We start from the raw sequence: 14,235 nt of genomic DNA on the forward strand, positions 1-14,235 counted from the left end.
TTACCTTTGAGGGGACACTTAAGATCCAAGCTATAGTCTGCTTCTTAAATATTTCTATTCCCAAGTAGGAATCACATTTAAAAGTGAAATTTAAGGGCCAGGAGTTTGGCCTAGTGGTAGAGTGCCTCCCTAGCATGCATGAGGACCTGGATTCGATTCCTCAGTACCACATACATAAAGGAAAAGAAAAGCTGGAAGTGGTGCCATGACCCAAGTGGTAGTGCTCTAACCTTGAAAAGGCCCAAGGACAATGCTCAGGCCTTGAGTTCAAGCACCAGGACTGGCAAAAAAAAAATAGTTACCTATGACCTTGGCTTAAGTGTAACCAGTGAAGAAAGACATTTGGGAAAAGTTTGAGGTGGCTGAGGAAGAAGGATATAGCCAGAAGAGTCAAGCCAGCTGGGGAGAATTTGTGTATGAGGGAGGATTTATGTGTGAGAGAGAAACTTGGGCATGTGAGTGGAAAAGCTCAATTTAATTGGAGATTAAAGATATAGATGAGTGAATTATAAAGAAGATTTAGTCCATACAAATACAAGCACTAGGGCCTGGAGTGTGGCCTAGTGGTAGATTGCTTGCCTAGCATGCACAAAGCCCTGGGTTCGACTCCTCTATATCATATACACAGAAAAAGTTGAAAGTAGTAGAAGTGGTAGAGTGCTAGCCTTGAGAAAGGCCAAGGACAATGCCCAGGCCCTGAGTTCAAGCCCTAGGACAGATGGGAAAAAAATAACCTAAAGCAACAAGTCGAACATTGTGCTTCAGATGGTAGAGCATCTGCCTAGCAAGTTTGAGGCCCTGAGTTCCAATGGAAAAAACTAAAAGTGGCTTGTATTACTGATATAAATGGGAGGGAATACCACAAAATCTGAGGTAGAAAAGTAATGAGACAAAGGGCTCAAACATGACAACTTCATTAAGTGAATGAGACAGCTTGGGAAATGACAAGGTTTCTAAACCTTATAGCATTATTATTTGCTGTCTTACCTGAAAACCTACAATCTAATCTCATTATACATGATGTTTATAATGTAGCATTCTAATTAATGCTTGTTTTGAAACTTTGCAGAGGCCTTAACCTTCATCCAACTCCTTATCAAGAGATTGAATTGTTATGACTTTAGTTTACTATGGAATGTAGTTAGTCCACACAGTTTGGGTTGTAATGTACAGCTCAGGATAATCCCTTGTGGAATTCCTTAATGGGTACTATAAGTTCTTCCCAGACAGCATGTATATCCAGTGAGAACATCTAAGCAGAGTGTCCAGGAGACTTTAAACCTAAGTCCTTTTTACCATCTCTGCCTTATAAATGACAGACAGAGACTTAAAAGGATTAATAACTTGCTTGCTGATCAGCAGCAAGCTTGGGTGCAGACCTGACTGACTTTGAGCCTGAGCTGCTAATCCTTTTGATCTTCTGTGTTATACTGTATTAAAAACCTAGTTTTCTCAAATAAGAAGTATGTAAACTGATAGTGGTGCAGCAGGAGTTCTGAGCCCCACTGGGCCTATGGCCCACTGACTGGCCTAGGAAGCTTACCCATAGAGACACAAAGCTTTGTTAAATAATGTGTTTTGTGCTTCAGGTTGCAGGCTTGCATTGTGTCCTCTAAAGATGAAGAACCATCTGTGTAGCCTGGCCAGGCCTGCATGTTTTGAGGTTCATACAGTTGTTATTGATATTATTTTGGCTCCAGATTTTTATCAGATCCTATTTTACTTTTCTTGTTCTTCCCTTACTTTGTCTTTTGTCAAGCTCTTGGCTCCTTTTCTTACTGTTAGCTAATCCCAGAAATCTTTTTTTGGCTGAAGAGCAATGCTTGTGGTACTTCTGACGAATTGTGCTTTTCCTGTTTATTACTGACCTTCTCCCAAGCCATTAATGCTCATCATTAAAGACTTAGACCAGTTCTGGAGAGCTGTGTCATCATCACCCACTGAACTCCTCTGCATGCCCTGTGGTCAGGGTGCTTAGGAGGGTCAGTTTGTGTATTGGAAGGCTGAGTTGCCTATAGCTGGGGTAAATGTCTATGAAGTAATGGCTGAGTACACGATGGCAGCTTGTTCTTCTAAAGTTTAATACATGCCTAACACTACCCAATTTTAATGAAGACCACACAACTAAAGGTCCCAGTGGCTTCACTTCAGATGCCTCTGTAGTCTGGCTTCCCCAATTCCATCCGGGTGGGTACAAATCAGGGGGTTCCATCTATGCATTCCTTGAGTTTAGTAATTTGCAGGAATAGCCCACAAAACTCAGGAAAACTCTTTGCTTACATTTACTTGTCTGTTATGAAAGATACAAACAAACAGCAGGTTGAAGACATCCACAGGGCAAGACTCAGGTGTTGGAAGCCCAGGAGCATCCATTCCCAGGGGCATGTGGCTTGTGAACTCTTGAGTCAGTGGGAGAAGGGGACTAAATGTTCTACCCTCCAAGTCACGCAGCCTGGGACAACCAGCCTGCATCCCCGTGTAATCTGTGGAGGTCAGCAAGAGTCACAACATTAGCATAAACTCAAATGTGGCTTAAAGGGGTTCTTTATAAATAACAAAGGCTTTGGGGAGGCAGACAACAGAGGGGCAGAGGACAAGCAAATGCAGCAATGGGACTCGCTGGTCACCATTTTAAAAATGAATTATACAGCCGGGCACGGTGGCTCATGCCTGTAATCATAGCTACTCAGGAGGCTGAGAGCCGTGGATCGTGGTTCAAAGCCAGACCAGGCACTAAAGCCTGTGGGACTCTTATCTCCAATTAACCACTAGAAAACCAGAAGTGGCTCTGTGGCTCCAGGGTAGGACGGTAGCTTTGAGCTGAAGAGTTCAGGGCCAGTGCCCAGGCCCAAGAGTTCAAGCCTCAAGACTGACCAAAAAAAAAAAAAAAAGAATTATATGACTTGTGGGTAGGGATGGGATTGAGAAACTGGAAGAGAGCAAGGAAAGTGGTGAATGTTAAAAAAGAAGTGTTCTCTTTACCTGACTTACGTAACTGTAATCCCTCTTATATCACCTTGATAATAACAATAAAAAATAATCAAAATAACACCAACGCAAAATACCTCTTTCCACAGAACATTCCAGTGGTTTTAGAAACTCTAGTGCTGGGAACCTGGCATGAAAACCAAATAAGCATTTCTTGCTAAATCACAGTATCGCACTCTGAAGGTATGTCTGTGTCCTTTGCTAGTTGGCCTGCTGCTGTGGGACTGCTGGCTGCTCTCTCTGCTGCGGTTGCTGCCCCAAGGTCCGACAGTCAAGAACTACCCGCTTCATGTATGCGCTCTTCTTCATCCTGGTGGTCTTCCTCTGTTGCATGATGATGTCACCCACTGTGGCCAAGCAGGTGAAGGAGCACGTAAGTTTGCCTCTCTTCTTCTTTTCCTATTGTTGATGTATGGGGAGAGTGTGTAGGAAATGTGAGTTATAGGACAGAGTTCCATGTGCTTTGAGGGATATACTTGTTCTCTTGGAAATTTCCTGAAGCCTCTCTGCTCTTTTCTGGCCAAGCAGGTAAACCGTTCGTTCACATTTTGATCTTTAGTAGTGGTCTGGAGGTAGTCTGATGATTTTGGTAGGCAATGTGTGTGTCAGAAGGTTGTGGGTTTTGTCTTTGCTATATTTATAGTTGTTCTGATGAACTGTACAGACTTTGTTTATACACCCCAGTATACTTTTCCTTCGTCATAAGAATGTCTGCCAGTACTCAAGTAGCAGCTGTTAGAAACAGTTTGCCCTTCATGGAAAGGATGATGCAGCTTAGATATTGGGTGATATTTAACTTAGATATTGGGGAGGGAGCTGCTGGGTGATACTTAACTTTCTGGATAGCTTGCTTCGAGGATGGTATCTCCAGGAGTGATGATAGATTTTCACCCATTTCTTGGGCAGTGTGTATAGATATATGATACTCATGGAGACACACAGAGAATCCTTTCTTCTCTTACTGTACTCCTCTTGATCAGATTAGGGTGTGTGTATAAGTGGTGGTCTTGAAGAAGTCCAATAGATAATGCCATTCTATTTTTCTTCTGCATTCTGAATAGAGACTAAAATGGGAGCAAGGAGATGGTAGACCTCATATCCATTCCTTATAAGGTGATGTGAGACAATGTGGCTGTATCTGCAGTGAGGTGGGCCTCCTCTACCTGAACCTTCAGACTGGGCTCTGTCAGCATAAAGCAGGGCAGACTTTATCTGCCTGGGTATCCATTGATGGGGAGGAGAGCAGCACCAGCAGCATATTGATGAAGACAGCTCTCATCCCAGGCAACTGGAGAGTAGAACCTAGCTATTCAAGCCCTATCTTGCTTAGAGAATCACCAGTCAACCCTGTACCCTCCCAGGGCTGAGCAGTGAGGAGATGGCGAGAAGCCAGGAGCAAGCTCTAATGATACTGAGCTTCTCCTTGGTGAGGATGGCCTCCCCAGAGCAGCTCCAGGGAGACCACCTCTCCCCCACCTGGTGCTGGCATTATGACTGCGTTAAATAAATACTTCAAGGGCCGGGAGTTTGGCCTAGTGGTTAAAGTGCTTGCCTAGCATGCATGAAGACCCGGGTTTGATTCCTCGGTACCACATATAGGAAAAAACCAGAAGTGGTGCTGAGGCACAAGTGGTAGAGCTCTAGCCTTGAGAAAGTCCAAGGACAGTGCTCAGTCCCTGAGCTCAAGCCCAGGACTGGCAATAAATAAATAAATAAATAAATAAATAAATAAATAAATAAATACTTCAAGTGCCTCAGAACGATCATTTCTTTGCCTTCCTTCCTCCTCTTCTCCTCTTTCTTTTCTTCTTCTTCCCTTCCTTCTTTCCTTTCTTCTTTCTTTTTCTTTCCTTTGCTGGTACCTCATGTATGCTAAGCACACTCTGCTACTGAGCTATATCCCCAGCCTCAAATAAGCATTTTCCTAGAATTGACTGGTATATTCCTTACTCATTAGTTAAAGTAGGCTCTATGAAGCTTTTTCTTAAGAAATCCATTTACCATGGAAACTACTGTTAATACCTTTGGATTCTCCAATGCTTAGTGCTAGAGTCAGAACTGTAGTTCCTCTAGTATGGTTATCATTCAGAAGAGACGTGGACTCTCCAGAGGCCTAAAATAGGTGGAAATTATTAGTGTCATAAAAAAGGATGGATGCCATTCTGGAGCCTTTGCCAGCTTTGCTCTGTATTCAATTGCTGACTCCCATTCTCTTCCTCTTACCATGGTTTAACCTAGTGTATTTGTGGCAAGAAGTCCAGGAGTTAGGATGCTAAGGGGTAGATTTTTTTTTTGTGTGGGTCATGGGGCTTGAACTAGGCCTGGGCACTGTCCCTGAACTCTGCTCAAGGATACCACCCTACCACTGGGCCTGGGCGCTGTCCCTGAGCTCTTCAGCTCAAGGCTACCACCCTACCCTCGAGCCAAGCCCCATTTTTTAGAGGTTAATTGGAGATAAGAGTCTTAGGTCCTCTTGTGCCTGAGCTGGCTTTGAACCTTGATCCTCAGATCTCAGCCTCCTGAGTAGCTAGGATTATAGGCATGAGCCACTGGCACCTGGTGGGGTAGATTTTTTTTTTTTAAACACTAACTCTAAAGGTCTATTTAATTTTCCATTTTACATGTTTGGTATATGTTTTGTAATGTTGGAATTGGAGCCTCACAATATGCTAGGTAAGTGTTTTCTCATGGACCTATATTCTCAGCTCTCCATTTGCTACATTTTTTTTTGTTGTTGTTGGTCATGGGACTTGAACTCTGGGCCTGGGTCTTTCCCTGAGCTCTTCAGCTCAAGGCTACTGCCCTACCCCTTGAGCAACAGCACCACTACCAGTGTTCTGGTAATTAATTAGATATAAGTGTCTCACAGAATTTAGTGCCTGGGCTGGCTTTGAACTGGGATCCTCAGATTTCATCCTCCTGAGTAGAGTAGGATTACAGGCTTGAGCCACCACATCCAGCTCATTTGCTGCTTTTGATTTTGTAATAGCTTAATGTTCTTTTCTCAAATTCAATAATCAGTGGCTTGGTGATTCACTGAGGTCCTGTGATGGGAACTCAGTGTCCTAGATATCTGTGACATGACCTCTGTTCTTCAGAAAGTTTTAGTCCTAGTAGAATCAAAGAGTTGGATCCAAAAGACAAATTTTTTCTTGTCTTTTTTATTTTTGTAACTAAACAAGCATATGACATCTTTGAGAGGTGAAAACATTGCTACTAGAGGTAGAGGTAATTTGAAAACCATATGTTTTAGAACATGCATGCCAACATTTAAATACCTAATTACTATCCAAATAACCTGTCCCAGCAAATCCCTAACAACTCCAGCTTGTGGTCAGACAGTCAAGAAATGGAAGATACTGGATGCTGACTGGTATTGCTAAGAAAGGATCATGAAAGAAGTAACTTGTATATATAATAAATATGTTTGAAGTATTTTACCTGTATCTTCTCCCTTCATCACTACTGTCATTATCCCTACTCTACAAATGAGGAAACTGAAGCATTGAGTCACTTAAGTACATTGTGCCAGGTAGAACTTAAGAACTAAGTGATAGAGTTGGGATTTAAACCTGGGATAAATGTGTTTCTTAAGCTATTGATTGATGTAACTAGAGAAGAAAAGGCAAAGACAAAGTATGTATGGGATGAAGAAGAGATAGGGGTGGGTCAAAAAACTCCCAGGAATTTTAGTGCTACGAGAGGTGTGAAGCATAATCTGCTGATGGTTAGGGATCCATTATAAATTTCTGAGCTATCATGGAAACAGATTTAGGAAGGTGGTGTGTGTTTGTTGCGGGGTATAATTTGGGGTCAGAGAGCAGATAGAGGGAGAGGAAGGGAAGGGGCAACACTGGTGTCTCACAGGGGCTTTTGTAAATGTTTCCATGCTGGTCTCTGAATGCACTTATTTAAAAGAGGTTTGGCTGGGCTTCCTGCATAGGGAATGAGGTCTCTGTGGGTGAAACCAATCCTTCTCCCCTCGTGGGGGACCATTTGGCCACAAAGTCGGCTTGTTTCATAGCCTCGGAAGGAGGCTGACCTCATCCTGAGGCAGTATGTGGGGGCGGGTGCTGAAAGGTCCCCTTGTGGGGCCTGCACTGTGTTCTGCTGGAGTCCTCACCCCTTTTGTTGGCTTGTGGAAATACTTGAGGATAAAATTGACAGAGGGAAAAGAACCGAATGCTTGTCGTGGCCCCAGTGGGGTGTGTCATTGCCTCCCACCCCACATTCTCGCCTCTACCAAGTAGACGAGCCCTGCCAGAGGCACTTGGCCCGCCCACCAAAGTGTGTGGGTTGAGACCATGAGACCAAGACCAGCTCTTGTTCAGTTCTTTGGTTTCCAAATGTGGCTTGAATGTGAATCTCAGTGAGAGAGAAGTAAAAGAAGATGCCAGGCTGACTTCTTCCTGCATCTCACCAGGGACACTTCTCTTTGCTATGAGAACTCTACTAGCTGATGGCCCTCCTGCAGAGGTTGAATGGGACAAGGCTGCTACCTTGGAGATGTTTCCCCATATCAAATACAAGTTAGGAGTTGGGATGTAGCTCAGTGGCAAAGCACTTGCCTCACAAGTCCAATGTTTCAGGTTCAGTCCCCAGTAACAAAAATAAACAAAAATAAAACAGAGATTTTCTTGCAGGCTGTGTTTGCCATTCATTAAGCAGATATAAATCTGAGACACTAGATACACTGGGGTGGGGGTAGGGTGTTAAATGAATTGCTCTTGGCAGGATGAGCTAAAAGGATTTTTTTTTATCTAGAAAATTCAGTGTCTTAGAACACAGTTATTGCATAGGCGTGAGATAGATATATTTGGTTTGTATTTCTTGGTTATTTTCATGTTTGCAGTGTCCTCATGAGAGAAGTGATACTAAAGGGAAATTCATGTGTACTAGTGACATTGAGAAAAGATTATATGGAAAAGAGGAGAAAGTGAACTGATGAGTCTAAAGGATGGGACTCAATTGTGGCCAGGGGCTGGTGGTTCACACCTGTACCTACTCAGGAGGCTAAGATCTGAAGATCATGACCCCAAGCCAGTTATTGCATAGGGGTGGGATAGATATATTTGGTTTGTATTTCTCAGTTATTTTCACGTTTGCTGTATCCACATGAGAGAAGAGGTACTAAAGTCAGTGAGACTCTTACCGTCAATGAACCACCAAAAAAGCCAGACATTGAGCTGTGGGTAGAGGGCTAGCCTTGAGCAAGAAAAAGTAAGGGATAGTGCCCAAGCCCAGAGTTCAAGCTCTAGTACTGGTACTTGTGTACACATATGTGTACACATATGCATGCATGCACACACATGCACACACACCCACACACACACACACGATTATTGTGTAGCTGGGAATGTAGCTTAGTAGTAGAGACTTGCCTAGAATGAAGAACACTTTGTGTTTGATCCCAGTACTGCAGAATCAGTAAGCCTTAACACGCTCTGTAGGGTTTTGTGCAAATTCATTATTTTAACCCATGAGAAATGTTCAGAACAATATTTAACACATTCATTCCTCAACCCATATAATCACATTGATATCTCTAGTGTCACACAATTGCTTTTCATTTTTATTTTGAACAGCTTTATTGACTCATTGGCTTACTTAAAATACATAGTTCAGTGTTGTAGAGCTATGTAGTCATCACCACAGTCTAATTTTATAACATTCTTGTCACTCCCAAATAAACTATATTCATTGACATTAAATCCCCATTTCTTCCCAATTCTTTCAAGTCCCAGGTAGCCACTAGTTTACTTACTTTCCTTATGGATTTGTCTATTTGAGACATTAAATTATGTGGAACTATTCAGTGACAGTTTGAATGGGTCCCCAAAGTTTATACCTTGGAAACTTAATCTCTAATTCATGTAAAACACTTGAGTTAAATGAAGGAGTGAGGTTCAAGCTCCTCTGGAGGTGGTACCAGTGTCTTCTTGAGGAAGACAGATTGCCACTTTGCCGGGGCCTCCCGGCAGCAAATTGGGGTTCCTGAAATAAGGGGCAGGGACTGGAAAAATTAGAAGAGAGACAAACACATCGGGTCCTGGAGGTCTGCAGTGCACGCAAAAACTGCCGCCTCGTTTATTTTTCACTCAAAGTTTTTATCCCTCCCTGAGACCAGGGCACTCCCAGGTGTTACATCCAGATGGTTAATCAGGGAACTGTTGGGGGTTACATTCATATGGTAAATCTCAGATCAATTGAACAGGAGAAGGCCAAAAAGCAATAAGACAATCAAGCAATTATCTGATGCAAATCAAAGTACAGTTTGATTCCACTCTTGCTCCCGACACCACTTGGTCTTGGCATGTGATACCGTGCACCATTTTAGGCAGAGCAAAAACATCCTCAGTAGATGTCAGTACTATATTCTTAGATTTCCCAGCTTTCAGAATCAAGAACTAAAGAAACTTCTTTTGTTTATACATTACCTGGAATCAGGTATTTTGTTATTTAGTGAGAGAAAACAGTTTGGCATATAGTACATCTCTTTCTGTACTTCATTTTGTTCAGTTAGTATGTTTCAAGGTTCATTCATGTAGCATATATCAGTACTTTTTTCTTTTGTATGTCTGAATAAAGTATTCCATCTATGACTAGACCATATTTTATTTGTTTATCATTTGATAGGCATTTAAGTTGTTTTACCTTTTGGCTCTTATAGATAATGCTTATGTACCGCACATTTTTTGTATGGACACATGTGTTCATTGGGGTCTGTACACTTCTGGACTATATGGGAATGTCTTACTTAACCTTCTGAGGAGCTGCCTGACTTTTCCAAAGCAGCAGTGCCATTTTCCATCTTCAACTCTATGTGAGATAGTCTTAATAAACTAATGTGTGAAGGTTCAAATTTCTTGACATTCTTGCCAACATTTACCCATTTTCTTTTTCCAATCTTCCATTATCGTGGGGATGATGTCATGTTCTCTTTGCTTGTTGCTTAAGTGCTTCCAGGCCTTTTTCACTTGCTTTCCTTGAGGCAACCCATTCATTTCTAGCTTTGAGTATCTTTCATGAGTTAATTACTAGGAAGAGCTAGAAACACCTATAGGCCTTTTCTCCCTCCATCCTCCCATTTCTAGATCTAGGGCAAGCCAGGTACTCTCCTCAGACAGAACTCTAAAGTATTAGTTTTGGTCTACATTCTGATCAGTTGTGCTTTAACCATGCTAGGCTCCCTCCATTTATATACTCCACTCACTCATTTGGACTTGGATACTTCCTGAATGTCTCCAGCTTTGCTAAGACTTCTTTTACAGAGGACTGATTCTCATGGTGAGCTGAGGATGCCCTGTTTTTTCCAGATGAGGTACCACTTCTCTAAACTGGAGATACTACAACGGTGTGACTGTGGATGAGTGCAAAGGCTACATTCCTTAGGAACAACTTCAGTTTCAGAAGACTATTTAGAAATACATCTTAGTCATTTCCGAGTGACATTTTGTAATACTTGTGCGATTCCTGGAATTGACATCTTTCTTGTAGTATGTTTGAGATGCTGTAATGTGGTAGATGGGTTTATTCTTACATTCAGCATAAAGAATAATAGGGATTAAGGAAGCTTAGTAGTAAGTGTGGTTTGGAAGATGCCCTCTTTGAGCTAGCCCCGGGGATCCAGAAGTACCTGAATCAAGGTCTTGGCAAAAGGGTCCTATAACTAGGATGAATAGCAAAAGGGTGTGGCTCATAGTTATTCCAACTTATAGCAAATAAAATTTGAAGAAATCATTTTAAATTTTAAAAGTAGATGAGTCCTGAGCCAACCAGTTATTTAGCAGGTCAAAAGTCATGGCACAGGTACAGTTGACACTTAGACTCAGAACTGTTGATCACCGGGCCAGCGCGACTTTGTTGATGCCACTAGGTCTGTTTGCTAGCCAGATACTGAAGTAACAGGGAAAGCTGTTTAGCCAGTGTCGCCTTCTGTGGAATTTCAGAGTGGTCTTTGGGCACAGTGGCAGGAAGAAGTGTTCCTGCTGGAAAGAACAGCTCCTGAGCCCAGCTTCCTACCTGGCGCTTCCTGTCCTCAAGGACAAAAGCATAGTTCTAGGGACCTTGAGGGCAGTTGGTCTGACAAGAGAATAGAACAGCCCCAAACCTACTGCTAGTTTGTTCGGTGGCTTTGTGGGTGGAAAAGAACTGTCCACAGGTTGCATTTGGTGTAACCATCTTTTAAAAACAAACATAATTGCATGTTCAAAGTACGGTGTACTGAAGACTTGTTTTAGGCATATCAAGGCCCTAGGTAGAATTCTTTATGAGCAGCTTTTCCTGTTTTGAGTTAGAATAATAAAAAAATTCAAAATGTATTGCTTAACTCTGTCTTTAGAATCTGGAGGATTTTATGTTAACCTAACTGAGTTGGAATACTTTCCAAAAGTTCTCTCACTAATCTAATGCGGAGTTCTTTGTGCTGTTGTATCTTTTTTTTTTTTTTTGGTGCCAGTCCTGGGGATGAGCTCAGGGCCTGAATACTGTCCTTGGGCTTTCTCAAGGCTAGAGTTCTACCACTTCAGCCACAGCACCACTTCTGGCTTTTTCTATGTATTTGGTACCGAGGAATCGAACCCCGGGTCTTCATGCATGCCAGGCAAGCACTCTTACCACTAGGCTAAACTCCCGGCCCTGTTGTATCTTTAAAAAAAATTATTATTGTTAAGGTGATAACAAGTCAGAAAATGGTACAATTCTTTTTGGACAAGGTCACCTTTGCTCTCAGCTTTTTTTTTCTCTCCTACCCACAAGTTGCAGTTTGTTTGCTGTGTTTGTTTGCCCTTTGTCCCTCCATTTCTCTATCCCTCTTTATCCCCCTCCCAAAGATGGATAAATGAGCAAGTGAACAAGAGAGAAAAATAAAAAACACCAGACAATGCCATCTTCACCAGCAATATGCTGTTGTATATTGTAAGAGTCAAGTGTATAAAGAGTAGCTGCTGTTTCCTTCTCTACCCCCACCTCCCTCTCTCCTCCTCACCCTCTCTCCTCCCTTCCCCTCCTCTTCTTCCTTCTTTGGTTGTGGGGCTTGGACTCTGGGCCTGGACAGGCTCTGAACTCTTTTGCTCGAGGCTAGTGCTCTACTACTTTGAGCCAAAGCACCATTTTCAGTTTTCTGGTGGTAAATTGGAGATAAGAGTCTCATGGGATTTCCTGCCTGGGCTGGCTTTGAACTACCATTCTCAGATCTCGGCCAGTGTGAGTTTGGGTGCAAACTTCAAGACCATTCATTGTAGGATACTAAGGACCATCATAGTAAGGAAAACTCTGTGAGATGCCAACTGTTAAATCTTCTGGGTTCCCTCATTTTCGTTCTCTCTCCTCCCAGTAGGAGTGACTCTGATAACACAAGTTTCTCACCAGTTTTGGTTTAAATTCTACCCAGACACAACACCATATGGAAGACAAAGCAAGAATGCCTGTACCTTTCTGTCCCTGGCTTCTTCTTATCTGGGGGGCCTCATCTGCCCAAAAGCAATGAAGGCTGGAGGCACTTGATGGGTGGGGAACTATTTTATACTAGAGGCAGCACTTGGAACTAATGGATAGCCTACCGAGAGGCATTTTAATTTATTTTTTGAGTCTGAATCAAGGACAAAGAGACTTGACCCTTGTCCAGTAATAATGAGCTTGCCAGGACCCAGAAAGCAAGAAACAGTACTAAGTGTCCTTGATATTGAGGACCCATTATCCAGAAGCCTTGTGGAGAGCACCACTGGGGTATGTTAAAGATTGTCTCTAACAGTGTGAGAGAAGGGACCTTTTCTAAGATATTTTTCTGTGAATAGTCAAAACCATCTGTTAAATGACTGTCCCAAAAAGGGGCCCAACACAAGAGTGTATAAATATTGTGAGTTATACAAATGGAGCCAGAGGGACCTAATAACATGGCAAAGGAATGACGTAACATGAAGTACCATCAAAAAGATAAGACAAGAAACAGTGTAGAAATATTGTAATACAGTAGTTCCCCACTCATTTAAGGCTTTTATGTCTTTACTTTTGGTTACCTAGGGCTAACTGAAGTTCAAAAAAAATCTAAATGGAAAATATCAGCTGTAAACAATTCACAAACATTAAATTATACATCTCTTACTTTATCCTGTCCAGGCTATGAGTCATTCCATTATCCAGTGTATCTGCACTGTATATATTATCCACCCATTAGTCATGCTGTGGCCATATTATTATCAGATTGATTGTTGCAATATGACAGTGCTTATATTCTGTAACCCTTATTTTATTTTTGTGTTCATTTGCTTTTTTAGAAGTCAGAATCTCAAAGTCATGGTCTTTCTGCCTCTTCCAAGTTCTGTGATTACAGATATGTGTCCCTCTGTTTTTCAATCTCACCCCTTCATTTCTATATCTCTTCCTCCCTCCTCTTTCCTTTCTACCAATCTTCCTACTTGAACTCTGGAACCTTTGTGCATGCTAAAGCAAGTGCTCTACCTCTTACCCTCACCCCTCCCTCTTCTTTTATATGACCAAGCAGATGTTAGAGTTCTATTATTGCCAGGCACTGTAGCTCATGTTTATCATAATTTACCACATAAACGACTTACCACACTCCGGAAGCTGAGATCTGAGAATTAAGGTTTGAAGCTACTCTGGGCAGAAAAATCCTCGAGACTCTTACTTCCAACTAACCCATGAATAGCTAGAACTGGAGACATAGTTCAAGTAGCAGAGTGCCAGCTATGAATAGTAAGCCTAGTAAGAGCCCAGGACCCTAAGTTTTCCTCACTACCAGCATTAAAATAAAAAAGCTGGAGTTCTGTTTTTTAAAACAGCAGGGATTTTGGAGAACACATTTTTTTTTTAGTTCTATTTTGTTTTTTAGGTTTATTTTATTGTTGGGGTGATGTATAGAGGGGTTACAGTTAACATTCATCAGGTAGAACATTGATACCCCTTCTCCTGTTTTTGGATAACACATTCTTTTTGGAATTCAGGAAACATTCATCCAATAGTAAGAAAAAGGTATTACTTTACATCCAGATACCATATATTTATCCAGATAAATATAAAATAAGAAAAAACTTCAACAAATCGTTTAAATTAGTTGCCTAAAGAGACTTCTTCCACTGTGGGGATGTTTACTGTCCTCCTGACAGTCACGTAGAAGCATGATTTCACATAATTGATGTATGTGACCTCTACTTTGAAGGGAGAATCATCTTTTTCTTATACTTGGTTGCATTTCTGCTTTAATGTCGTTTATGAACGAATATGTCTTTT

General features: G+C 41.8%; 1 protein-coding gene across 1 annotated transcript in view; it reads left to right on the top strand.

Moving 5' to 3' along the window:
- Positions 1-14,235, top strand: part of Serinc5 (serine incorporator 5) — a 95,937-nt gene that overhangs the window by 40,942 nt on the left and 40,760 nt on the right. The window contains exon 2 of the mRNA XM_090331704.1: positions 3,194-3,361. Coding sequence (XP_090187830.1) covers positions 3,194-3,361 — 168 coding nt within the window. The remainder of the gene's footprint in view (positions 1-3,193; positions 3,362-14,235) is intronic.

The sequence above is a fragment of the Megascapheus bottae genome, chromosome 4, assembly GCF_031878675.1.
Source record: "Megascapheus bottae isolate mThoBot1 chromosome 4, mThoBot2.hap1, whole genome shotgun sequence".
Taxonomy (NCBI): domain Eukaryota; kingdom Metazoa; phylum Chordata; class Mammalia; order Rodentia; family Geomyidae; genus Megascapheus; species Megascapheus bottae.